At 45.2% G+C, this 25,576-nt stretch overlaps 1 protein-coding gene across 4 annotated transcripts in view; it reads right to left on the reverse strand.

Moving 5' to 3' along the window:
- The window catches only part of ALDH1L1 (aldehyde dehydrogenase 1 family member L1), a 685,374-nt gene that overhangs the window by 135,696 nt on the left and 524,102 nt on the right, over positions 1 to 25,576 (reverse strand). For all 4 annotated transcript variants that reach the window (XM_069643393.1, XM_069643394.1, XM_069643395.1 and 1 more), the window contains one exon: positions 16,324 to 16,417. In XM_069643393.1, coding sequence (XP_069499494.1) covers positions 16,324 to 16,417 — 94 coding nt within the window. The remainder of the gene's footprint in view (positions 1 to 16,323; positions 16,418 to 25,576) is intronic.

Genomic DNA, 25,576 nt, shown 5'->3' on the forward strand with positions numbered 1-25,576 from the left:
ATAATGTTTTTGTTGCATTTTCACTGGTTTCTCTATTGCGGTAACCCATGCCAGTTTCCTGACATGTTCTGTCCGTATTTGTACACATGTTTTTTCTGCAAAGGCTAGCGTTTCATCAGAGTAACCACGGAGTCCTTCAGCTTTGCACATGAAAGTTGCTTCTTGCCATTTGTTTTCAGTGAAACTGGAAGGGTTCCTTATAGCACTTGGCATTGGTCAAGCCCAATTTGCATTTGCAGATGTCCGGTTTGAGGAGTTTTAACTGGACGCTGCGTGCCTGAAAAGTGCCCTTTATCCTACATAGTGCAAGGTGGATGAGGTATTGTGTTTCTTCTGAGGGTGCCTCTTGTGGCACTAAAACCTTGGGCGCCCTAGATGCGTGCAGTATTAAGGAACAAACATAGCAACTGCCATTAGTCGTTCATCATCCCATTGAACTCATGTCAGAGCACCAACTATTTGAGTGACCAGGATGGCAAAGGTCTTCCACCTTATCTAATCCTAAACCATGATATGCATCATATTTATTCTGGCGTGCCTGCCATTATCGTTTGTCACTGCGCAGGGGAAGTTTTCTTCCTTCTGACAATGTTTCTATATGATCTACTCCGGTTACATAATGACCTTTGCACGTGTGCTGTTAATAGCTGAAACATTACACTATTACACAATGTGGATTGGGAGTTGCTATAAGGTAGTATTTATAGTATTCAGCATTGTGTTGTTTTTCCCCAGTACAAATTGTTAGGTGCTTGTTATTGAAACATCGTCATTTATTTTCATGCTTTCTTCCGGGATTGAGACATGGAAAGAACTTATAACCATGTTAGCGGTTGTAGTGAACAACATGTTAAATAGTGAGGTAGATGGTTGAGCATTAAATACTATATAGGGAATAAACGTAGCATTTGGGGTATCTGGTGATTCGTTTATTGCATTTTCAGTGGATACAAGAATACCTGGGACCTTTCTTGTTGAATTTCTGTGTAAACCGATGAGGTTTAAGTATAGATTATCATCCCATCTCCACTCCTATCCATCCCAAATAAAAGATGCTCCCCAATGAAAACCCACTATAAACATTAGGAACACAAACAATATCGCTGAGAACTTCATTCCACGGTTAAAACTATATGCTCTCGTAAAACTAATCCTATTCCTACTGCTATCTACATTTGAATTTTCATTCAGAGATGTCATTTCCCTTATTGTACCACCTGTGGAGAGGGAGCGAATGGGATGGGTAAATGTGGGAAGAGGGAAAAAGCAAGAGCGAGAGAGTTACTTGTTGTAGCTCATGATCTAGCAGCAATGCATGTTCTTTGTTACATTTTCACATGCATTAAAAAAAATGACAGAGCTACTTAGGTTGATGTAGCGGTATTTCCTATTTCCCCAGTTTGGGTGTTTGGGCCATACCAAGTACTATCCTGTAGTATCCATAGTGCATCACTTTTCTTTCTTTGAAACTGTGTCCTCTGCATTCCTTTACAGGGTGGGTGGTAATTCGTAGTGCTGTAATGAATAAAGTAGATATGTTTACTACAACCTTGACTGGAGACCCCTTTTATCATTGGGTAATTGTATTTTCGCTGAGTTGCAACTATGCAACGATCCACTACCTTTCCGAGATCAGCCTGCTGTTCCGCCCACGTTACCAAAATTGGACAAGGATGTTTATGATTTGCTTGCTATTCCAATCAGTTTGGATCCCTTCTGTTGTATTAGAGGTGTGGGGCTGATTAATGGTTTACAAACCGATATTCACCCCTGGACCACTGGTACCACGGAAGTTGATTTGTCACAAACATGAAAGGAGATGCAATCAGATATCTGGGCGAGAGAGAGGGTGGCACAGGGAAGGGTGCATGTAAAAAGAGAGCATGCAGCCACAATATGATGGAATACTGGGAGACAGGATAAGGAATTGTAAGGAAACAGAGAGGAGGGGAGCCCTTGGGAGAAGAGCGAGATAAGAGTATAATGCCTTTTCTGCGGGGGCCATGCAGCGGCTTAAGGGGGAATCCATCCACTGCATAGGTCCCAAGGAGAGGCGCTTCTTCTAACATACTTACCCTCTCCTCTTGCTGACTCCGGTTTGTGATTTGCAGAGTCCTACACCAGGGCCCATACTGTGTAAATCAGATATGGCTCTGCTCTTCTCAAAGCACATGATGGAATCTGTGACATGCACGCACAGCCCCTCAGTAGTGTGACAGTTAAAAGACCTGATCTTCATGTTTCGAAACTCCTGATTGGCTCAGAGTTTATAAAACAACTCCTCATTGATGGTTGTGGACAAATTGGAGTTCGGCTGCTTTATGCCAGGCAGTGTACGTTGCTATGCCAGCCAGATATTTTGAGTTCGAGACACCCCGTAACAATGGTGTTGGCCTTATGGTGGCGAAAGCACCACCAACATAGCCACAACCAAAAACAGGCTTAAAGGCAGAGATTGGATCGTATTTAAAAAGGCTTCTTGGTGGAGAAATCCCTATACACTGCCTGATCAGTAATGCTCTATTGCTCACTAAGCCTATGCTTTCTCTCAACATGGGAACTATTGCACAATGATCCTTTTGTTTTTGTGGAAGATGTTGCAGGGCTGGTTTCACCTGGAGCTAGCCGAAATCAATTTGATTGGTCAGACACATTAATTTCAAATAAATGAACATATAGAATAGAGCGAGAAGGAGGGGCTGTCCCCGTGCAGCCAAAGCAGCTTTAGTGCACACGACCTTGGCCACAGACAGAGTAGGAATCCAATTAAGTTGGACCTTTCAGGCTTACCTAAGAGAATAGGAAAGCCTACAAGCTAGATTGAAATAAATGTGGCAATTGTATGTACACACATGAAAAATAAATCATCTCTAGGCTGAGGTGGGGACTTGAAAAGATACTCCTTGTCTCACTGTGTTAGGAGTCCATGGGAAGATGTGGGTTTTAGCAGCTTGCCTCATTTCTTGTGCATGGAGTAAGGAATACAATTCAAGTGTTGGGGCCACCTAGAATGAAAGGTGCTCCTGGCCTTTTGTGCAATATTTGGCCATCGTTACATTAAGAAGGTTGTCACTGTAGGGGCTGGGCGGTTGGTGTGTATCAGGCAAACCTGGTGCTCGTGTAGTAGGGTCCTGTTAAGGCTATTGTATTTTGTTCAAGTAAATCTTGGACACAACTAGTCCCGGCCACTGAGCCAGACAAACCTCTTCCAGCGGGGTTGCCCCAAAAACCTTTCATCTGGTTGCCTAGGATTCTGATGTGGGCAGTAGTAGGGGGTTGCATTGCTTTTGTGAACCCGGGGGAAAGATGGAGACAGTTCGGACATGAATTTGATGTGCTTCCACGGTTGTGCCTTTGGGCAACTGTATGGTTTATTTTGCTTAACCTGGTTACATTACAGGAAGCTAGCCATTTCCTAACTCAAGAGAGAGGCAAAGGCTCTGAGTGTTGATTGGTTATACCTAGGATGTAAGGATATGCAGAGCGTTGACCAACATGCTAAACTGCCTTTCACCAATCTGTGTTCAAAAGCAGATCGTTGCCCACAGCTATCCAACTTTGGGTCTAGCGGGGGCCAAAATCATTTTAAGTTTACCTATTAATCAACACCCTATGATATGATGTATGTGTTAGGGAGAATTCTCCAGAATGGCTAATTTCCCTTACCTACTGGGTCCCTCAGCAGCTTTGCTGGATTTCCAGGATTTATTTTTTTCACCTGGTAAGAGTGTGAGCCTTTTTTCCCCACTCTTGTGTTTTGCTGTGTGTGTTTTACATTTTTGTGTTCATAGACTGTGGGGCCTCACCTACTCCATAGGCATAATCTTTTTACTGTGTGTCACACAGCACCTATAGTGCAGTGACACAGGGGTGTCTTTTTCAGACTTCCCACTTAAAACTCCATTTTCTGGGACTGACTACTGTCTCCCAGAACATGTAAAGTTGCCATTAACTATTAGTGTTTTTAAATTCACAGACCCAGTACAACCTATCTTACATAGAGTACTGGAAAGGGTTAATAGTTATCCCTTTTTGTCTGTCTCTCATGGAACATTATTTCATTCCCCTTTCTTTAAGATTCGGCTGGTGGCAGTGGTATCTAACATATTTTTCCTACCACGGTTTATTTAAATAGCCTTGGTACTGTTTTAGGCTAAGTTAGTAGCCTCGAACTTAAATCAGCTGGACCACATTTACTTTTATTTGGTTCCGGCTAGGTTTATTTGTCATTTCCTTTTGTAAAGGTCTTTCCCGTGTTTTACTCTGCGTGCCAAACCAGGTTTGGCTCCTTTGTTCGATGTCCTTTGGCGGGCTTCTGCACAGAAGCCCTTCTTAGGTGCCTGAATGTCTGAGGGGGACAGGATGTGAGGGAGGGGTTTGAGACTCCCTGTGCAGGGTCTCCTTGGAGGCCCATGTCACACTATGTATGATTGGCTGTGGTTACTGTCCCGCCAGGACAGCCACCCTGCTGTGTGATTGACAGCCAGGATGTATGAATGGGGGAAAACTGCATAAAAAGCAGGTCTCTGGGACTAGGAAGGCAGAGTCGCCACTGGATCGAGAGAAAGAAGAGGACCACTGCCACGACTGACCCTCCCGGTGAAGCCCTGCTGCAGGTCCGAATCTCCAAACCTCGACGACAGAGAAGATCTGCAAGGAATCTTCTTCCCTTGAGCTGGTGGGACCAACCAGTTTGCCAAAAACCAAGCAAGGCCTCCCTCCCCTGGTCGGATTTACTGTGCACAGCTGCAGTGAACCGGATAGCCAGGAGGACTGGACCCTGTTTGGGTTTTAAGGAGCGCAGCTTTTATTAGTTGCTTTGCTCTGCTGCTGGTTTTTTCCGTCCGCAGTGCAGGACCCTCCAGTCTTCCTACTTCGTGTCAGTCCGACAGTCGCTTCATGAACCGTGAGCCTGCAGGACCTGCCATGAACTTATGCCTCAGCTACAGCCTTCTTCATTTAAGGTACTGTTCAAACCTGGTTGTTCGTTCCGTCCGACCACGGTGAAAGTGTTTGAAATCTTTCGCCAATCCGAGGGCTTGTCCTTCTCTACTCTTTTAAGTAACTTTTCTTCCGACCAACTTCATTTCAAACTCTTGGCAAAGACTTAACAGCGAACTACTCTGAACTGTCTGATCTTCTGCAAAGACTCTGAACCATTACCATTGGGCCAGGCCTATCGATTTGAATCCTCATTGTAGCAAGCCTTTTCTAGATTGCCCTGCCTACTTACTTGTTGGTGCTGCTTAATTTTGTATAACCTTGTCTTTCCCTCCCTTTTCAATTACTGGAGTGCCATTTTGCTCACACTTCATTTTGAGCTTAACTTGTCCAGAATTCATCAGGTGGTGTGTAGTATATTAAGATTGTGATTTTTCTGCTGCTTTACCTAGTGAATTGCTTTACAACTGATGTGTAAATAAATGTATATTTATTTACTCAAACCTTGAGTCAGTGTTTGGTTGAACCATAGTAATTGCTGTCCTTTTTTTAACTGTTGGTACTGCTCACTTTACTCTTGAGATAAGTTTGGCTGCTCAGCCATCGCTACCATTTTACTGTGTAGTACAGGCTTGTACCAATTCAGACTACAAGAGTACTTGCACTTGTAGTCTGAATTGTATGTGGTGTTCCCAAATGGTATTGCATATGATTCTGCCTAACAATATCATACAGCATTTATAACGCGACGAGGTAAGGGGGGAACAAAGGAAGGACAGACAACGATCATACTAGGGCAGGTGTCATTCAGATCACGCAAGTGCATGGGAAGGGGGCAGGGACAGTGCAATACATGGGAATAGATAATAACAAAAGGTAAGTAATGGCCAGCATGTGGCAAGTGTATGGGTAAGTGCAAACACCAGGTATCAAGAGTTGGTAGGGGGACTGTAGGGATACAGAAACAATCCCCAAGTGTGGGGTTTGCCAGGCGGGCAGTGCGGTGTGTGATGCTGGCGGGGGAAGGAACCTGGGCTCGAGATCAGACGGTATCCAAGTAGCCAGTGCAGTTTGGTTACAGCCAGGAGGTCAGCAAAGGAGAGGAGGAGAAAATGTAGAAGCAAAGAGAAAGGTTTTGAGGTGCTTCCGGAACCTGCGATGGTTCTCCTCAAGTTTAAGGGAGGCAGGGAGGCTGTTCCAGAGGGAGGCACCAGCCAAAGAAAGATCTCCCACCAACATGTTGCTTGGAGAAGCGTCTGACCCTGATGGAGTTGGAGGCAGATGAGCAAAGGGCTCGAGAAGGAAGGTATTTAGGAAGAGAGAGTTGAAGGTATTGAGGTCCCAGGCCCCAGATGCCTTGTGGACGATGCAGAGGGTTTTGAACTTCATCCTCGCAGCCACTGGGATCCAATGCAGAGATTTCAGTCCTGGAGAGATACAATCCCTGGGTATGAGGCCAAGGACAAGTCTCGCAGTCCTGTTCTGGATAAGTTGCAGAGGGCGGAGAGTAGAAGCAGGCAGATTTAGAAATTGTTGCAATAGTCCAGACTAGAGAGAACCAGAGCTCTGGAGACAGTGAGCTTCTGGGGGAAGGAGGAAAGGTAGAATGCCTCTGAGGAGGTGTAGCTGGTAGTGTAACTTCTTAGAGATGTAAGAGATGTGACGAGAGAAGGAGTGTGGAGTCAAAGATGACACCAAGGTTTTTTGCCATGCAGGTGGAAGCAGGAAGAGGGCTAAGAGTGGCCGGCCAGAGAGCTACAGGAAAGGGGGGAGCAGGTGTGCTGATGAGGAGAATCTCAGTCTTATTGGCATTAAGGCACAGGTAATTGGCGGCACACCACTCCTGGATAGCAGACAGAGATGAGGGAAGGAGAGGAGGCGGCAGAGGGTAGCCTGAAAATGAGCTGGGTTTCATCCGCATGGCACTGGAAGTTGGGGCAGAGAGCAGCGATGCGGTGGGCAAGGAGTGTCAAGTATTGGTTGAACAGCCAGGGAGAGAGGTTAGACCCCTGGGGGATACCACAGGTAGAGAAGATAGCAGAGAGAAAGGACCCAAGTTGGACCTCGGAGGGTCGGTCAGAGAGGAAAGAAGTCAGCCAGGCCACAGCCTGGACGGTGATACCCAGGTTATCACAGAGAAAACCACCAAAGACAGCCGGTTAGGTGCAATGCATCATTAACAGACCGCTACCCACACTACCATTCGATTGCCTTTAGAGGGATTGGTGAGGAGATCGTAGTAAAAGTCAATTTAATCCGCTCTGCAGTGCAAAAATTCAGGACTCCTTTCTGCCTGTGAGTCAACGGCACATGTGCAGAGGTTCACTGGTACTCTCTGGGAGTGGCTTACATATAGAATATACTAAAGTTCAATCTGTGCATGCTCCCTGACTAGATCAGTACTCAAGGGGTCCTTTCAGGAAATATACAGTGACCTGTGCCTTTGCAAGGCAGACGCTGGTCTCAGGCCAAATGAACAGTCAGTGTCTCGCTTCGGCAAAAGAGGCTGTGAAAGAAAAGTCAGAGTTTAAAGGAGAAAGTTAACTGGAAGCATGCAAAGATAATCCTTAGGAGAAGGTTGCTGAAACAAAGCCACACAGACAACTAAAGTCTAAAAGGTAAGTAGAAAGCCACACTAGGTCAATTTTAAGAACATATGATTATATAGCCATCATCCTCTGACATGATAATAGTAGGGAGTTCTAAAGTGATGTTACATGTTAGGGGAGCTTTCCTAAAGTCCTGCTGGTAGTAAGACTTTAGTAAGCTATCCCAGTAGTTTGTAGATCTCCATCTCTTAGTATCAGTCTGTACTAACTCAGGACCCTGGTAAAGTTGCAGAGCAGTCAGGCTCATCTTAAGAGGAAGATGTGAGCTGTAGGTAATTACATTGAACCTTGGTTAGACATGCACACCAAAGAAATTCTTACACTTATAATTTATATAAAAGTATATCTACACACACCAGAATCACTTTAAATGCTTTAGATGTTTAAACTAATACACATTTCGGAATACTTGAGGATATATTTCAAAGGGCACTTTCAATGTTGCGTTTGTTTGCGGTTACATTTGTAGCAACGTTAGAAAGGGAGAAGACAAGGTTATCGTATTTTTCGGTTATTAGGCGCACCTGCAGAATTTCACAGTTCATACGGTAATGCATTTACTCTGCAAACACATATAGTAAAGTCACTTAAAGGGAGGGAAATGGTGAGTGTATCATTAGTCTGGTTCAAGGTTCTAGAGAGGGTTTCCTCACCCAATAAGTATTTAAGTCCCAAAACGGCTAAAGGCAGTTCAGAGAGGGCTCAAAGTCTTGACAAGCAGCAGAACACAAAGAGTTCCTGTGGATTTCATCCAGCGTTATAGAAGCAGCAAGTTAACAAGGGAGACCTTTTAAAGGACTTGTTTAAGGGACACAAGCAGTGTCTTCAGTCGGAGGTAAGAAGTGGTGACCCTGGACACCGCTAGGTGCACTCAAACTCTGGCGAGACCCCCACAGTACCTTAGGTTAGAAGAAAATGTTTGTGCTAGATGTGCCGCGATGTTGCAACTCTGGACTCGTCTCCGGATTCCTTGGTCTGATGACTGAAGGCAGGACAATGGACAGGGTCTCAGCAGCAGTCTCGCGGGAGTATGTGGGGCACAACTTTCAGCAGCTTCTTATGTCACACTGCAGTTTTGGCGCCTTTTCTGCAGCACCAACAAAAGACACGGAATGCCCGGTCAATCTTCTTCACTTCATGCAGTAACACACTCTGATGAGGGGGTCTGGGCGAGTTGGATCGGATCTCTGGAGTGTCCTTATGGATTCAGCAAAGATTTGAACGGATTTGGCCCAATTAAAAGTTCGTCTTGGGACTGGTTGTTCCCATCAGCCAAAGGGAAGGAGTCGTCCTCTTTTGAGCTCCTCTGTCGCACTGAAAACGGGGTCAGAACAGCAGTGGTCGCTTCACAGTCTTGCAACGGGTCTGCAGGCATCTCTGGTTGTCTTCTTCTTTGGTTACTTCAGCTTCCAGTGGTCGACTAGCTTTCATTCCAGAAGCCTCACCTTTTATACAGTTCCGGTACACACTCTTTTGCATTCTAGCTCAGCATTTTACAGAAAGGGGCCTTTGCCTGTCCAATTAGGGCATGGCCCCCTGTGGGAGCTGGTCCTATTCAGGCACTCTGACAAAGGACAGTGGGGTGGAAGAATCCTCCCCCACTTCCTGCCTGACCAGACACGCTTGAGCCTCGGCTGGGACACCCTCGGATTCCCGCCAAAGGCAAAACACACACAATGAGCTCCCCCTCCCAGAATGGTAGAAGGGCCAACAAAGAACAACCATGCTAGTAATGGCAAAAAAGAAGGTAGGACCAAGTTGGTACTTGGGTGCCCCTATTGTGCACTACCGGGGCTACAGACATAGCCTGCGCTATAACAACTACACAATAGTTGGTAGAACACATTCAATGCCACCTGCCATAACTAGGAGATTGTCTATGTGACTAAAAAGTCATATGAGCAGAGAGAAGGGGGATACTAGGTATCCCTTTGGCAGTCCACTGAGGGTGGTGTGTGGCAATCTCTCATACTATAGAGTTTTGGGAGATATACAAGTATCTATCCTTATGAACGGTAGTTGCTCGAGGATATACAAAAAGGAATCTTAAAGGGGGACCCTAAGGGTCCACAGCAACACTACCCATAAGGATATGTGTGCTGCTGCAGTAGTAAAACCACAGATGCCTTTAAGAGCTATGGAGCAGACAGACTCCATAGTACAGGTAGAATACAGAGAATAGAGTTCCAAAAGACAGACCCCACAAGAATGAATAAGTGGTAAAAGGCTCCACTCATTCAGGATTGAAAGAAAGGGTCCAGAAGTCCAGCAAAAAGTGCTGGGAGTTTCACTGGGAGAGGGGATGAAGCACACTTATAATACATCTCCTTAACATTACAAAACAGAGCCTGCATTTTCTTGTGGAGAAATAAAGAGCTGTAGTGATTTATTCATTTATACAAATCTGTCTTGCTCAAAGGTTTTTGAGATTGTAGCAGGGATAAACTATTTGGTTGCATCCAGGACACTCACGGGTGATTTTTGGGGCCAGCAGCACCTTCCTTTTGCTGGGATTGTACCTCTTTTAGGAAAATGTGGGAAGTTTCAAAGCACCATTTTCAAGGATTTCCTTCCATAAAGATAATGTTCAGATGTTCACGAATTCCACTGAAACCCTTAATATATCCAACAGTACCCACAGAAGCGCCATGTCTGTACCTTAGCAATGACATTTAAGTGTGTGAGAATCCACCGAGTAGGGAGTCGCTCGCACTCAACACAGTGGGGTGTGTATAGTACAGATTCAGCTTCACTGTAGAGTGTACAGAAAACCAATGCAGAAGAAGATTGTGTAGTAAATAAGGTGCGCTACAAAATTATACACACACTTTTTTCTCTGAGATTAGCAAAAGGCTTGTTCCTATATTAAAATAGCATAATATGTAATAACAATCAAAAGGGGACCACACTCAAGTACAGGCAAAGCCATAAAATGTAGGGAGTAAACATTTCCATCGCCACCGCTACTGGTTCTGATCCTTGAATCTTTTGCGGTTATCCTCGACTCATTGTTGTAGGTCTTGTCTCTGTTTTTTGTGCGCTTTGAGGCCCACGGGCGATTAGCGCTAAATAGGAATTACAAATAAATAAATATGCGCCTATGAAAACGTTTGGTAAACACAGTGCCCTTATGTCCAGGTTTACATCAGAGGCAACATGCGCACTGCGTGAAAGTATACTTGGGGCCAGATTATCTAACATTTGCACCAGTTCTAAAATGTTTTGATAATATGTAATGGAGCAAACACGTTTTGTCACAGTCCGTGTTATCTAAACACATTTGCACTGGGGTAAATATAAATCCTACTGGTTTTTATTTTTACTAGGTTTGCTGCATAACATAAAGACATCTGTTTGCTACATTTCTTTTCAAGTTACTCATCAAAAAAAGTAAATAAAACAGTCCATTTCCTTTTTGCCCTTGTGGAAACATTTTTAGATAATACAAAATGGAGCTAAATCGGTTTGTTCCATTCCAATTATCTAAGCAGTAAAATTGGTGCTAAATTAATTTGCTGCTCTATTTTGCACCAGTTCGAAACTTTGCTAATCTGGCCCCTGGACATAAATCGGACAAAAGGATTAAGGTCATTATATCATCACATCATTGGTGGCACAGCTCTCCAACGCCAATAAGTGGCTCAAAACCCAATACAAATGTTGGGCATGCTTCCTTAACCCCTCACGGGGTGGAGGAATTTTTGGATTGGCGATATGTATTTAATACACATGGAGTAGTCTACAGTACTAGATGTTCCATAAGGCAATGGGTTAAGTGTCTTCCATGCCTGTTTGGAACCATGGAAGGGCTCCAAACGTCACTCACAGACAAGAACAATTAAGAATTCAAGATGACAGCAGTAAAGGGGTGCTGAGGGTTTGAAATCTCGCAGGATGCTTTGCAGAAGGGGCAACGGCGATGGTGCATCCGTGTTCTGTGAGTAATCTGAACAGGGAATGATGCACACGTGTGAAATTGCATATATTGAAAAAGGGTTTGACGAGATATTGGGTGCCGTGGTTTTATTTTAATTGGTTTGATCATTAGACCACTTTATAAAGGGTAGATTAACTCTGAAACAAGTTGTGGATTTTTTTAATACAGGAACACAAACGTTTATATTTTTGGGAATAAAGCAAAAACAGCGATCGAATCCTTTAACAAGAATGGGTATTTGAATAACATACTGAATCTGTGGAATGGTTGTTGTGAAAAGTTGTCCTGAATGACAGGTCTAAGTAGCTCATAAACTGTTTCAAGATTTTGGGCCTACGGACGTGGCCCAGGATATGTTCCAGGATCTTGGCTATCCCCCGATATCCGGCCGAAACCTGAATACTGTCTGTAGGAACAGCGCAGTTCCTTCACACGGGACTCTGCAAGAGTGTGACCTGAGACCTGAGAGTGTGGGCTGGCTCATCACGTGTCTCCAGCACATGCTGGGTTTGCTGCAGTATACTGAGACTCACGGATCTATGTAACTCGACCGAACAAAAACTGGTCAATCCACATATACTCTAAGCTCCTCCCACTGCATCCCCTTTCCTGTGTCTCCAACCGAAGACTGTTCCAATCCCCTACCCCTGGGCCTCTGTCCACCATAATGCAGTGTTTCACCCCTAAAGTCTTGCTCCCCGACGTATCTATGCTGAATGTGGGGCTCTGCCTCCACTGCCCCCACCCTGAGACACACTCGCACTATGCCCCCTGCCGTCAAAACACCCTGGTTGTCTAATTCCACTCAATGCCCCAAAACCCCACTCCAAATCTCCTAACCTTCACATCTGTGGCTCTCCCGGCACACCAAACACTGGATAAAGAAAGCAGACTATACCTTTGTCCATCCAGTGTTCGCTGTGTGGGCCAGTTGGCGACCTGGGGATTCAGCTACACATATTTCGTGAATATGGGTAGAACCAGGTTTATAATGCAGATGCAAATCACCAGTGCGCCAGCATGTGTGACAATGCACACTATGAGACACGGCCTCCAGAAATTTCAGAAGGTGGAGATGGCCATGGGCTCATTCTTTGGCTTGAGCAGAGATGGGGAGGTTAGGGTCCATGGTGAAACAGAGGGATTTAGCACGACTAGAGGGTTAGTTGGCATAGGTAATTCGCACAGTCTTGCTTGGTTCTGGAAAGAACATGGACTGTAGGCACCAGTAAATAGAATAAAATAGTTTGCACTTTAATAATTGTTTAGAATTTAACCTGTGCTTTCTCATTCTTTCTAGAAAGACCCAATTCATACAGAATAGAAAGCCCTCTACAGCTTCTGTAATTTACTGTAATGTAAAACATGGCTTTTTCAACAACACCTGAGCAAGGGCTCATTCCAATGGACACACAACCTGACGCACCGACTTCAACTCATGGCCAAACATTATATCCTTTTCTCCTAAGGTTTGGTGGCTAGTCATTTCTTTGAAAGGAATGAAGAAGCATACAACAAAAAAAAAAAAAAACCTCAAAAAGACAATGGTTACAAAATACACACGCCTTACAAACCGGTAGGAATTCTCCCTTGGTTTAAAAATATATATATACTAAAAATGGTACTGATCCCGTTCACATTAGGTTATTTTTGATTGTTGAAAGGAATGTGGGAGCCCCTCTACTGAGAACGAACCTGGGTCAAACACCCCGTTCTAATGCATTTCTTCCACTTAGGAGGGTCTACAACCACGTTTTAGCTCACTGCACCATTCGCAGAGGAGAAATATCCATTTGCATATCAGTCTTTGTCTCACCTGAAGTAATTCAGGGTAATCAAGATGTGGACCCCTTGCTTATTGTACCTTAGCGAGGCTCAGCTTCACCTCGCTGAAGAGGGCTAACGAGGCCGAAACACGTGCCTGAGTTTGCTGATGTTACTCTTGTTCAGAAGAGGATTGCTTAGCATTTCGGTGCTGGACTTTCTTTGTAGGTGGGGCCAGAATGATATGCAAATGATATTTCTCCTCTGTGAGCGATTAGTAAACTAAAACGTGGTTGTAGACCCTCCTGCGTGGGAGAATTGCCATAGAACAGGGTATTTGACCCATGTTTGTTCTCAGTAGAGGGGCTCTCGCACTGCTTTGTTATTATGGATTGTGGTTCTTGTCTGTTAAACATGTGTTCACAAGTACTGTATGCTGATGGAATAAAAGCATATGGGATGTTGGCGTGCAAATCGTCTGATGTCTTTGGGGCTTCAGTTAGGATTGTGGTGAGAAGGTACATGGTTTATATTAACTTTCAGGGTTCAGAGAAGAAGACCATCACCAAAATGTAACCACAGACTGTAAATGTCATACTGATTTGTTGTACTGCCGAAAGACACTACAATAAAAGTTGATATATTTGATAACAAAAGTATAGAAAGAAATTAAGAAAGACAGTGGTCTATAAGATAAAGGAAAAGAGGGTAAGAGCGGGCTAAATTAAAAAAGGTATTCAACTACTTTTTCTATTTTTTTCTCGATCTTCCATTAGGTCTTCGCTTAGCTCTGCCTCTCTCCTTCGCTATGACTCTAGTCTCCTCTTTCATTTTCTTTGTATAATCTTCAAGTGCTTTCATGGCCTTGCCCCTTTATCTTGCTTCCCCTAACTCATCTTATTCTCCCTCATGCTCTCTCCGCCATCAACATGACTCGGGAGGATAGCACAGGGGCAACGTGCTCGTCTTGGAAGCAAGACGACATGGAGCAACACAGGTTCCTGTGGGAATTAAGCGTGTTATAAATAACCTATCATATCATATATCAACACCTACATCTTCTTACTACTTCTAAAACTCCTGAGCGTTTCGCTTTTTCACTTTCTCTTCTAGCCCCCCCCCCCAAACCTTGGAATGCTCTCCCACCTGATATCCGTGCATCCACCTCCCTTCGCATATTTCACGCCCTCTACAAGTGCACCTTCTTTCTCCTCTATCACCTTCCTAAATCTTCAGTTATGAAATTGACATTTATTTATCATTACTTGATTTATTGTACTGCTCCAGCTCTTTTTGTACAGCAACCCGTAGGCGCTCTATAAATAAAAATAAAATACAAATACATTATACATATTAAGCTGGCGCGCATGTGTGTAGACCGTGCCAGGCTTGGATTGTGTCTGCGCCTTGCACTGCCTCCTCCGTCTACCCTCCTGCCCCCAGTCAGTCCATCATCCGACCAGTCCAGACCCAACAGAGAGTTTTTAGCAGCAATGGAGTGGGGGTTGTACCAAGGAAAAGGCTCTATGGTGAAGGAGCACATTTGGTACCTGCCCAACCCATTAGGTCCATTTCCCCGATTTTGCTGAAAGGCCATTTTCGCTCTTTTTTGCTGCATTTTTTAGGGGGGTGCAGGGTATGGTTTAGAGCTACAAAGATTTTTAGGGTATTGAGGGCATACGGAAAGCATTTGAGGGCATAGAAAGGAGGCACAGAGGACCGGCTCCACATACAAAACGCAGTGACAAAATATGGTGAAACTACCACCTCAGTGAGTTGCACCAGCTCTGTACATTTGTCACTAGGGGAGTAAATTATTCGTACTCCTACATCTAGTATCCTTTCCTCCATACTTCTGGGAACATTAAAAGCAGATATACAACTTGTTCAATCTCACTGTGCCTAACCAGTAAAAATGGCCAGACCCAGTCCCTCATATTATCAAGAGGTCAGCTCCACAGAGTTATTTAGTTCACAGTGCGCGCACTTCAAAGAATCTGCACTCATGGTTTAATTGGCGATAGCACCGCTTCATGTATAGTGATAGGGAACTCTGGCATATTGTGCATCACAATTTGTTTCTTGGTGCACTAAGGGCAACACTACTTAAAGAAATGTGACCGCTAACTGATCTGTATCCCCCATATACGATGTGGTACGTGTATTCTGCTCATTACACCAAGTGTGTTGCTTTCATCCACATAGCACTGAGCCGGGGAGCTGGGGCAAGCATTATTCTGGCACTTATTCTTTTACAAATTAAGCACTGCCAAGTATTAATTAGATTCGTAACAAGTTAAATTATGTCTACATGAAGTAGAGACATGGAGCCTTGGAGCTGTTCAAGGAACATACAAAGGTCATAAGCCTTCTTAAGAATGCTTATGAGGCTCCACAAGTGGAAGTCACTTTTTAAACCCAATTCAATCTATGGAAGGCTATGGCTTCCCATCGCCTATCTTTGGTGGTTTATTGGTCTGTTCTCCATTTAAATAAGGGCTTATCTAGACACCTGGCTACCTCCCCATGAGCCTTTAGTATCCTATGGGTTATACCAAGGTTGTCCAACTCCAGGTCTCGATGTCCGGGATCCTGACGGGTTTTCAGTATATCCCTCATTAATATTCATGAGGAAAAATGTGCATACATTTAGAATCATTGTATGCAAATGTATCTCATGATAATTAGTGAGGGGTATCCTGAAAACCAGAAATGGATCTGGCTCTCGAGGTCTGGAGTTTGACAACCCTGGTTTATACCGTATGCCCCCCCCCTTGCGTTAGCAAGCGAGTGCACATTCCACCTGGCCTCATTCTTCCACAGCTCATCGGTAGCTCCCAGCTTTGTCTACTACTGAAATGTCTTTAAAAAACTCTGCTTGTTGTGCTACGCATCAGCATATTTCAAAGCCTCTTCCTCCATCCTAACCACCTCACGTGCGCATTATCTCTTTTGCCCAACACACTTCTGAATGTGGCTCTAGGAGGAAACACACTGCTCGTGTGGAGGGTGCAGAGACATTCTTCCGTGGTGTTCTTATGATTCATATGTTGGGTAACCTAACATGCTTACCTTTTCATAATTTGTTTGCCAATGGGGGTGGATCCCGTGAAGCCAATCTTTCTCACGTCAGAATGGTCCGACATCCTCTGTCCAATCAGAGAACCTGAGGAGAGCAAGCACGAAGATGTTGAGATACACACAAGCCCAGCAATACCCCCACGCCAGGTGAAATGTGCGGCCCTCTTCGTTCATAGGCAGGCTTTTTCTCATGGAAAGTCTTGTCGTGGAAGGAGGAGGGCTCTTATCCATAGTACCACAGCGGACATTTAATTAGGTGAGTTACAATATTCCCACAAGTCAAAAGTGGTTGTGGGTGCAGTCAGTGGTGTTTCCTACTAACAACGCACCCACCCATCATCCCTCAATCTATCATTGCTATTTACACTTAAAGAAAGTAGATATTACATGTTTTTTAAAAATGCATATCTTCTCAACTAGCTTCTCTGCAATGTAACTTCAAGATGCATTTGAAAGGCACGGGTTCACGAGCCAACCTCACCAGTACCTCAATTCCCCGTCCTCCTGCACTTCAGATTAGATTCCAGTCAGCGTTATTTGCCCATTAGGACGCAAGCTAGACCCTGACTAAATTAGCTCACTTTCAAAATGTCTTCAGGTTTTTTGTTTGCTTTGTACATTTATGGAGGAGGGAGCGTGGTGAGAGAAGGATTTCTTTTTGAAGTTTTTAGTTAAAGTGAGTTGTAAGCAACTAACACCCACGCCACCCCATGCTTCCTTAAAGTATACAACTGCTAAACTCTATACCCACTTCTACCAATTTCTAGTGCTTAAAGTGCTTAAATCCCTCAGAGCAGTGGCACATCCCCCCTTACCTAAATACCAAAGAAGAAAACACAAAAGAAAATTGCCCATTTGTTTTAGTGTTTTTGCCATTTGCCTTTTTTTATATTACTTTGGATTTTCCGTTCTGTTACGTTTTCAAGCAAACTTGCCCCACACAAAAAACAAAGTGAACCCTCTTTTCGTGCCCAAAGTGACAAAATAGGCTTCGCAAAGCAAATCGCTTTCACTAGACATATGAACAGTAATGCCATCATGTGGCGTGTTAATGACTACATTGAAGGGTTTTCCTCAGATGTACAGGCGCTGCCATAATTTCCCAAGTGCAGCACCAGACATCCCTATAATGCCATCAAAGGGAACTTGTGTATAGGCAAATTATAAATGGCATATCATATCATATAATGGCCAAGTCACTTTGTGGTTCTACCAAGGCAGCCACAACCACCTCAATAACGTCATATGTTAGATAAGATGTCCTATGAAATGGCCTGAAAAATAGTGTTACAATCACATGCTAGGGTCAGCCACAAATGGCTCAATAATGCCACTATTCGCACATCTCAAATTAGGGCTCCTACCATTGAAGCCATTTTAGCAAATGATTGTTCATTCTTTTAAAGTAAATTTCTGGTGTCATACATTTTGTCGACCTTTTTCTATAGCCCTTGGCGACGTACATTTACAACATGAAAATAATGGCAGCAGCTCGTGAAAGTCACCCTGCGTATTCAGGAGGTGCCAACTCGCCCATTTTGAATTTGATATGCTTGCATAGGAATAGTAACCTAGATTACATAAAGATACTGGCAAATATTGGTACAGCATCATAATCATGTTTTCTCACAGTGACATGATAGTAACACTAATTATGGGAATACTGACATACATTGGAACAGCCAGCATGAACATGTTTTTACAGTGGCATTACTGGCATTGTGGGCAAACCAAACATCAGTGTGATCTTATGTAGGAATACTTGCATATGCAGGCACAGCTAGCATGGGCAGGCTTTCCTGCAGTTACCTTACTGGAATTCCAGGCAAACCCTACATGAGAGCTTTCTCACACAAGAATACCTGAATATATTGGCACAGCCAGCATGGACTGGCATTATGGGCTAAGCCAACCGAAGTGTATTATTGCACGTGAATAGTGTTACTGGCAAAGACAGCACGTACTGGTCTTCTTATAGTTATTGGAATGGAGCACATTGAGCAATACAATGTTTTATTACACCGACAGTACTGGCATATACTGTTGCAAAGGCATCAAAAAAGTGTGCTGAGAAATGCCCTGGTTTATTGTTGGTGACCTGGCATCTATTGGATTTTCTTCATGCTCTACCCTACAAAACCGATAAATGCGCTGCTAATGCATCCTTTTAACCGATTATTTCAAATATGCTCACATGAGGCGGGCACTCCCACCGCCCTGCCCCTAATGCTCGTTATGGGCTGGGCCTCCCTCACTAGGCTCAGTTGCTGACACCCGTTCCTGGGAAATAGTTGCACCCCTCCAATGAAATAGAGCCACTGGCCATCTCTGATGTAAAGCAAATCATGCCATAAATACAAGTATTGTAGCAAACACACAGTCTTGCTACAGGAGAGGTTTGGGACCGGACCGCGTGAGTGGCAGGGGTGTGGGGGGGGGGGGGTTCAGCGAAAGGGGTGGATGATGAATGCTACAGGAAGAGGTGAAACCCTGGCCAAAGGGTTGATGGCATGGGGATTGCTTGCATAATTGTCTTCCAGGCTGCAACACTTATATATCCTTTGGTTATGATAGGAAGGGAGAGGCCAGGGATGGGAGTAGGTGGGTAAATAGCCCAAGAACACCTGCAGGCTGTGTGTTCCCCCTTCACACACCAGCTCAACTCTAGCTACACAGGCCAATAGTTTTTCCACATAGGTGAAACTAATGAACCACCTATGAACTAGAACCTACTACTGCACGTAATTTACCTACTTATTCACCTGCCATGGAGAGGCTGCTTGATGAAATACTGTTGAAAAGGCCCACCTGCCAGCCCTCTCCCTTGCTGCTGATCTGCCACAGGCATAACATACGCAGAAGCGTTGGTAGAGGGAGCCTGGACAGGGCTACAGGCCTGGGTCTTTTGGTTGTAGGCTCAGAAAGAAGCTCTGGGGCTACAACCAAAAAGGCTAGCCAGCTCAGAGTCCCGACAGCCCCAACATTAGCGTAGCCCCGGATCTTTTCCAGACCTAGCAACACCCCTGGATGCAGCTATTGCCATCTGTTGGTAGTTCGTCTTTTCATTTGGCGGTGGAGCGGACGGCAGTGGTACACCTTCTATAACAGTGCGTGTCAGCGGAAAACGTAATTAATCATTGTGCATAATTAGAAGGTATGTCCAGCCATGCCGCTCTTAAAAAATGTCCTTTTGTCTTTACAGGACATACTATTGGCCGCAGGAAATGACAGCCCCTCAACGAGTCTCAAAATCCCCACATTGAGCAAGGGTTCATCCAGGTCTAGTCATTAACTTCTAATGCGCTCAGATGTACTCTGAACTACTAAGCCACCAACACAAATACACACTCAATAGGAAAGAAATAATGCTGCTTCAAAGCCCATCAGTGGGAAGGGGCCGGGTGTTACTACTGCTGGAGAAACACTTACTCACTGGCCAGTCAGATTAGGATATTGACTGATTTCCTTATAAGAAGCTGCTGTCCATTTCAAGGACACAGGGGGGGCAACTGTATAAAACAGGTCATATCGTCAGAATGTGGCAACACATTAAAGAGCCACAACTTTGACATATTAATAAGGAAACTATTTATTAAAATGTATAAAGCTCACTGTATGCAAGTTATATGAAAAGCACCAACCTAGCTAGGAAGCGACAGAGTTCTGTACACAGTAAATAGCTACTTAGTACACGGTATAATGTGGCAGTGGAGTGCTCTGTGGAAGTTGCCCAACAATAGAAAACGTTACTCAGTGTAGGGACTACTGTAGTCCTAGTCAATAGTGTCCTTTTCTCCATACAAAACAGTGACCATACCATGTGGATTGGAAGATCGCCTTTGGCACAGCACAAACACTGGTACAGTCTCACAGCAATGCCTGCCAGGTGCCACCCCTCCACCCCCCCTCAACCTCCAGCACCATTTGGACTACCTACTGTCCTATGGGGGGGGGGGGAATTGATGTTAGGCAGATAAAAAAAAAATTGAACTTGGGTACAGTAGTTACAACAGTAAATTTGTTGTTTATTAAGCGCGCCAGACCCGGAGGTATCAGGGCGCAGACGGAAAGAAGTCGTACAGCTTGGTACATAGGTTACATCAGTTTACAAAAGTATCACAAAAACATCTATCTAGCAAATATGCATTATATGTACATACAGTAGGCAATGGTAAATAAATACAGACATTCTATATACGGCAATATATACAATTATTCACAGGCATGGTCAGATTCTACAGGTTTTTTATCCTCATTCTCTAAGAGCCAAATGATCATATTTTGCCTGAATTTAGTAAAGGTTTTGTTCATTCCGAGTGTGTTGGGTAGTGAGTTCCACAGTTGAGCTGCTTTAACTGGGAAGCTGGTACCCCCAATAGTGGATATTTTGAAGCGAGGCACCTGAAGGCAGAGGGAGTTCACTAGTCTCGTGGGTCTAGTAGATGATTTTCTAGAGAATCTTTCTATTATATATCGTGGTGCTTTTTTGTTAAGGCATTTATGGATAAGGGATGCTGTTTTCAGTCTGATTTTCTCATGTGTGGTACAGTACAGCCACTTGTACTTCCTTCTAGTGTCAGAAATATGTTCTTTCCTAGAGATACTAAGTGCGGCTCTCAGGGCGTTATTTTGGAGTATCTGTATTTTGTTAATAATGTATTTGTTTGCTCCAATGTATATGGCGTTGCAGTAATCTAGTTTGGAAATAATAAGGGCTCTGGCTAGGATCATACAACTGTTGGATGAGAAGATTTGTTTGCCGGTTCTAATTAATTTTTATGTGTATGCTGTAGAGGAGGCTAGAGTGTTTACTTGTTTAGTGAATGTTAGGGGGGGGGGGATCTAAGTAAAAACCTAATGTTTTTACTTCCTTGGCAACCTTAATAAGATTCCCATTGATGATGAACGATGAGTATTCCATGGCGAGTCTAGTGAGAAGAGATGCAGATCCCAGGATGAGAAGTTCTGTTTTGTCATCGTTCAGACAGAGGCCACGCGTGGCCATCCATGCCTGAACGATGCTGTATATTCTATTCACCAATGCTAAATCCAAGCTATAGTCCCCAGTAAGTGGTAGGAGGATCTGGGTCTCGTCTGCATAATTGGTGTAGGTGATACGCAGATGGTCCAAATCATCAAACAGGGGCTTGGTGAAAATATTATACAGGGTTGGAGAGACACAAGAACCCTGGGGCACTCCGCACGCGATGGGGATAGGGTCCGCAGCTGCAGATGGCCAGAAAACCCTCATAGTTCGGTCACTGAGGAAAGATTGTATCCACGCTATTGCCTTGCTGGAGAAATAGGCAGCTGAGTTCAAGTGGCTACATAAGACGTTATGATCCACTAAGAACTAAGACGAAAGCCGCCGACAGGCAAGGAGGAGGAGTAATGCAAGTTTACCATTGTCTCTTAATTTGTCTATTTGGGCTTTAAGATCAATGAGAGCTGTTTCTGTGCCATATAATGGCCGGAAACCAGATTGACGGGAGCCTAATAGTTGGTTAAGTTCTAGGAAGTTATGGATTTGGATATATGCAACCTTGTCTAGGATTTTCAACAGGAATGGCACAGTAGTGATGGGCCTGTAGTTTGTCGGAATGGAGGGGTCTAACGGTTGCTTCTTAAGGAGTGGTATTGTGCCGGATGTAAAAGAGGCATTAATAAGCTTGGTAATGAAGTGTGCTAGATCCCTAGTGGCGTCCTTGATAAGTTGTGTTGGGCATTGGTCGCCCTTACAATTAGATGGTTTGAGACCCAGTATAACTTTCTCAGCCTCTATAATAGAGAAGTGAAATTGGGCGACATGTTTGATTTTAGGCAGTGCCGTTTTGATAGATGGTATCGAAGAAGTTAGTGACACTTTCTTTAGTGATATTTTATTTTGAAAGTTAGAAACTTTGTTGGCTAGCGCATGCTGGATATCAGCGCACCATGTTTTGTCTTTGACACAATTGTCTTGGCATATGATAGGAGTTCTAATTCTTTTAAAATAGTGAAGAGCTCCTTCATACTAGAGTTTGCTTGCATAATTCTGTTGTTGTAAGTTTCTTGTTTAGCCAAGAGGATGTCCTTCGTGTATTGGGATGAGATATTGATTAGCTTTGATTTATTTTCCGTGGTAGGGCGAAGTTTCCAGGCAATTTTGCATTTCCTTTTGTCTAGTCTTAAGTTTAAGTGAGGAGTAAACCAGTTGTTCAGGTGGCTTTTAGGTTTACTGTTTCTGAGTTTTTGAGGGCGATAGTATCAAGAGTTTTGTTCATGATTTTGTTATATTCGTCAACTGGGAGGCTAGGATCCATGTTGTCAGGTAAGGAGTTGATTTTAGTTAAAATACAAGGTAGTAGTTTGTCTGTTGTGATGTTTTTCTTATTTCTAGTAAGTGTGGGAGGGGCCAAAGGTGGCCGTAGGGTGGGTCTTTTAGTTACTAGTGTAAATGATATCAGGTGGTGGTCCGACCAGATTTGGGGTGAGATGGAGGTAATGGAGATATTACAGTTGTGATCTGCAACCCAATCGAGAGTTCTCCCTTTGTTGTGGGTTGGTTGGTTCACTCTCTGGGTGAAACCGAGTTCTGTCATAATGTTGGAAGCTGCAGTGGCGTGTTGGTCGTTAGTGTCGTAAAAGCCTATGTTGAGGTCTCCTAACAATAAGGTTTGGGATGTGTCCTTTAGGTTTTCTGATAGAATCGTGGAAAGATCTTCAGTGAATGTATTGATAGGGTCAGGGGGTCTGTATATAAGGTGAATATTCAATGTTTGCGAGTTGGCTGTGGGTTTTTTAATTGACATAACTTCACATGATTTGATATTAGGCAAGGGTGATATTCTCATAGAAAGATTAGTTTTGGCAATGATAGCTAGTCTGCCACCTCGAGCTTCACATCGATCAGCTCTGAGGATGGTGCAGTCATTTGGTACGGCTAGGGTTAGTGCAGGGCCTGCTGCCTCATGAAGCCAAGATTCTGTGACAGCGATAAAGTCATAGGCCCTCATTACGACCCTGGCGGAAAGTGACTGACCGGACCGCCACAGCGTAAATAGCGTTTCCGCCATTGCACGAAGGAGCAAAGTGCGGCCCATTCCGACCCATCGGGCACGAGCACCACGGCATGGCGGAAGTGCAAAGTCCGCGATGGCGGAAATGACCCCAAAACGGCCCACACCGCCGCCGTACGGCGCCCTAGGTGCAATACCGCCACCCATCACAGCGGACACCGCAGTGTGCGCCTACCGGAAAGTACGGTGACCGTAAATATACGGAAACGGAAGTAAAAACATGGGCCCGGAACGGGAAACATCCCGCCGTACACCTATAAAACCACTAAAACCACACAACCACCAAAAACACTACCCTGAGACACACCCCAACCCGTCATCCACCCTAGCGAAACCAAGAAAAATGGGAAAAGTAGCGAAGAAAGCGTGCGACCGCAAGAGGCAGGTCCACTTCTCCCGTGAGGAACTCACCGTGCTAACAGAGACCCTCCAGGAGAATGCTGCCGTCGTCTTCTCCACGCAAATGACCAGGACGGCACTTGCAAACAAGAAGGCCATATGGGCTCTGGTGGCACAGCGGGTAAGTGCGGTGGGGACCGCACCCCGCACCCCACAGCAATGCCGAAAGCGATGGGACGACCTGCGGATACGCGTCCGCAGCATACTCTCTGCCAACCGCAACATTGCCACAGCCACCGGGGGAGGTCCTGAATCACCCATCAAGTTGACCCCCTGGGAAGAAATCTGTGCCTCCACCATCGGAATGGAGAGCATAGAGGGAGTCGGAGGGATGGAGAAAGGAGTGCAGACATCCGAAGATTCAGGTAGGTGGGCCAGATAAAACAATGCCAAATCCACAAAGTCCATCCATGTGAAGTACCATGTGTCCACATAGTGCAACAGAAACACATGTCCAGGAGAACGTCCACACACATCGGCCTGATAGCGCACGTTAAAACCCACAATAAATACATAAATAATTAAAAACCCCTAAAACACGCACTACACGTGCAGCAGGCACACCCTAACTGCAGGCTGCCAAACAACTGCACCCTCACTCCACACACAAATGAAAGCACCTCCAAGGCCCCGACCCAAATCACCCTCAGGTACCACCCCAATGCATGTGATACAATGCCATTCCAATTCCCACAGACCCATCAATAACCCTCGCCCTCCTTTACTCCACCACAGGGTCCGATCCAAACGACGAGCATCAGGACACCCCTACCAGCACACCTGCAAAGAGGGCCAAGACCAACGGCCAAAGACCCTCCACCTCAGCTGCACGCATCAAGACACGGCAGCAGCACAAATCAGGTGGCAGCACAGAGGAGGGAACATCAACAGGCACCCCAGCAGCCAGCATGCCCACAACACCACCACCACAGGTCCCCCCAACGGATGCCACAGAAGGCACTGCCTCTGGTGGCAGCAGCACCATAGGTGATACCCCATTGATGGCAGCATGCTCCGACACAGAAGACGGGGATGTCGAAGTCAGATCCATCCATGACCTGTCCCAATCCCCCTGTCTGTCCCATCCCGTACAACATGAGGATGCCACGCAGGGGCACCCACAAGACGACGACTGGCCATCCCCCACAAGCCCTGTGGCAAGGCAACATGAGGTCCACAGCCCCTCTGTGACACCCCCGCAAATGGCCATGGCCCAGCAGAGGCAACAGTCCCTCGACCAGTTAATCGTGCAACAGCAGCAACTGGCCACGCTCCTCAAGGACCATGCCGATGAATGTGGGGGCACTAAGGCAGACATAGAAACATCAACTGAGACACTTAGGGCAGAAATGGAGAGAGGTACAGAGACACTAAGGGCACAAATGGAGAGTAGCACCGAGAGCCTGAGAGTCCAAATGGAGAGAAGCACCGAGAGCCTGAGGGGGGAACTGCATGCGACGTCCAAGGACGTATGTGCCGAACTTGCCGCAGTGCGCCGTGTGCTCACTGAGCTCTCGCAAACCCTTAGGGACATGCATGGACGTGAGCAGGCAGAGACATCATCCGTTGCAAGTTCCGTCCAGGGCAGCCCCCAACGTAGATCTGGGAGGAACCTGCGCTCCACAGGCAGGGGTGCCCCTGATACCCGCAGAGGGGGCTTGCAATAGCGACTGCCCACTGACAATGAGCAACTTTGGACACTGGTGTTCGGGGGGGAGGTAGGAGGGTGGAGGGGGTGTGTTGGGCTCACTTGGGTGGCGGGTCGATAGGGTGTACAACATGATATC

Source organism: Ambystoma mexicanum, chromosome 2p (assembly GCF_040938575.1).
Source record: "Ambystoma mexicanum isolate Mex_15411 chromosome 2p, UKY_AmexF1_1, whole genome shotgun sequence".
In the NCBI taxonomy this organism is placed as follows: Eukaryota; Metazoa; Chordata; class Amphibia; order Caudata; family Ambystomatidae; genus Ambystoma; species Ambystoma mexicanum.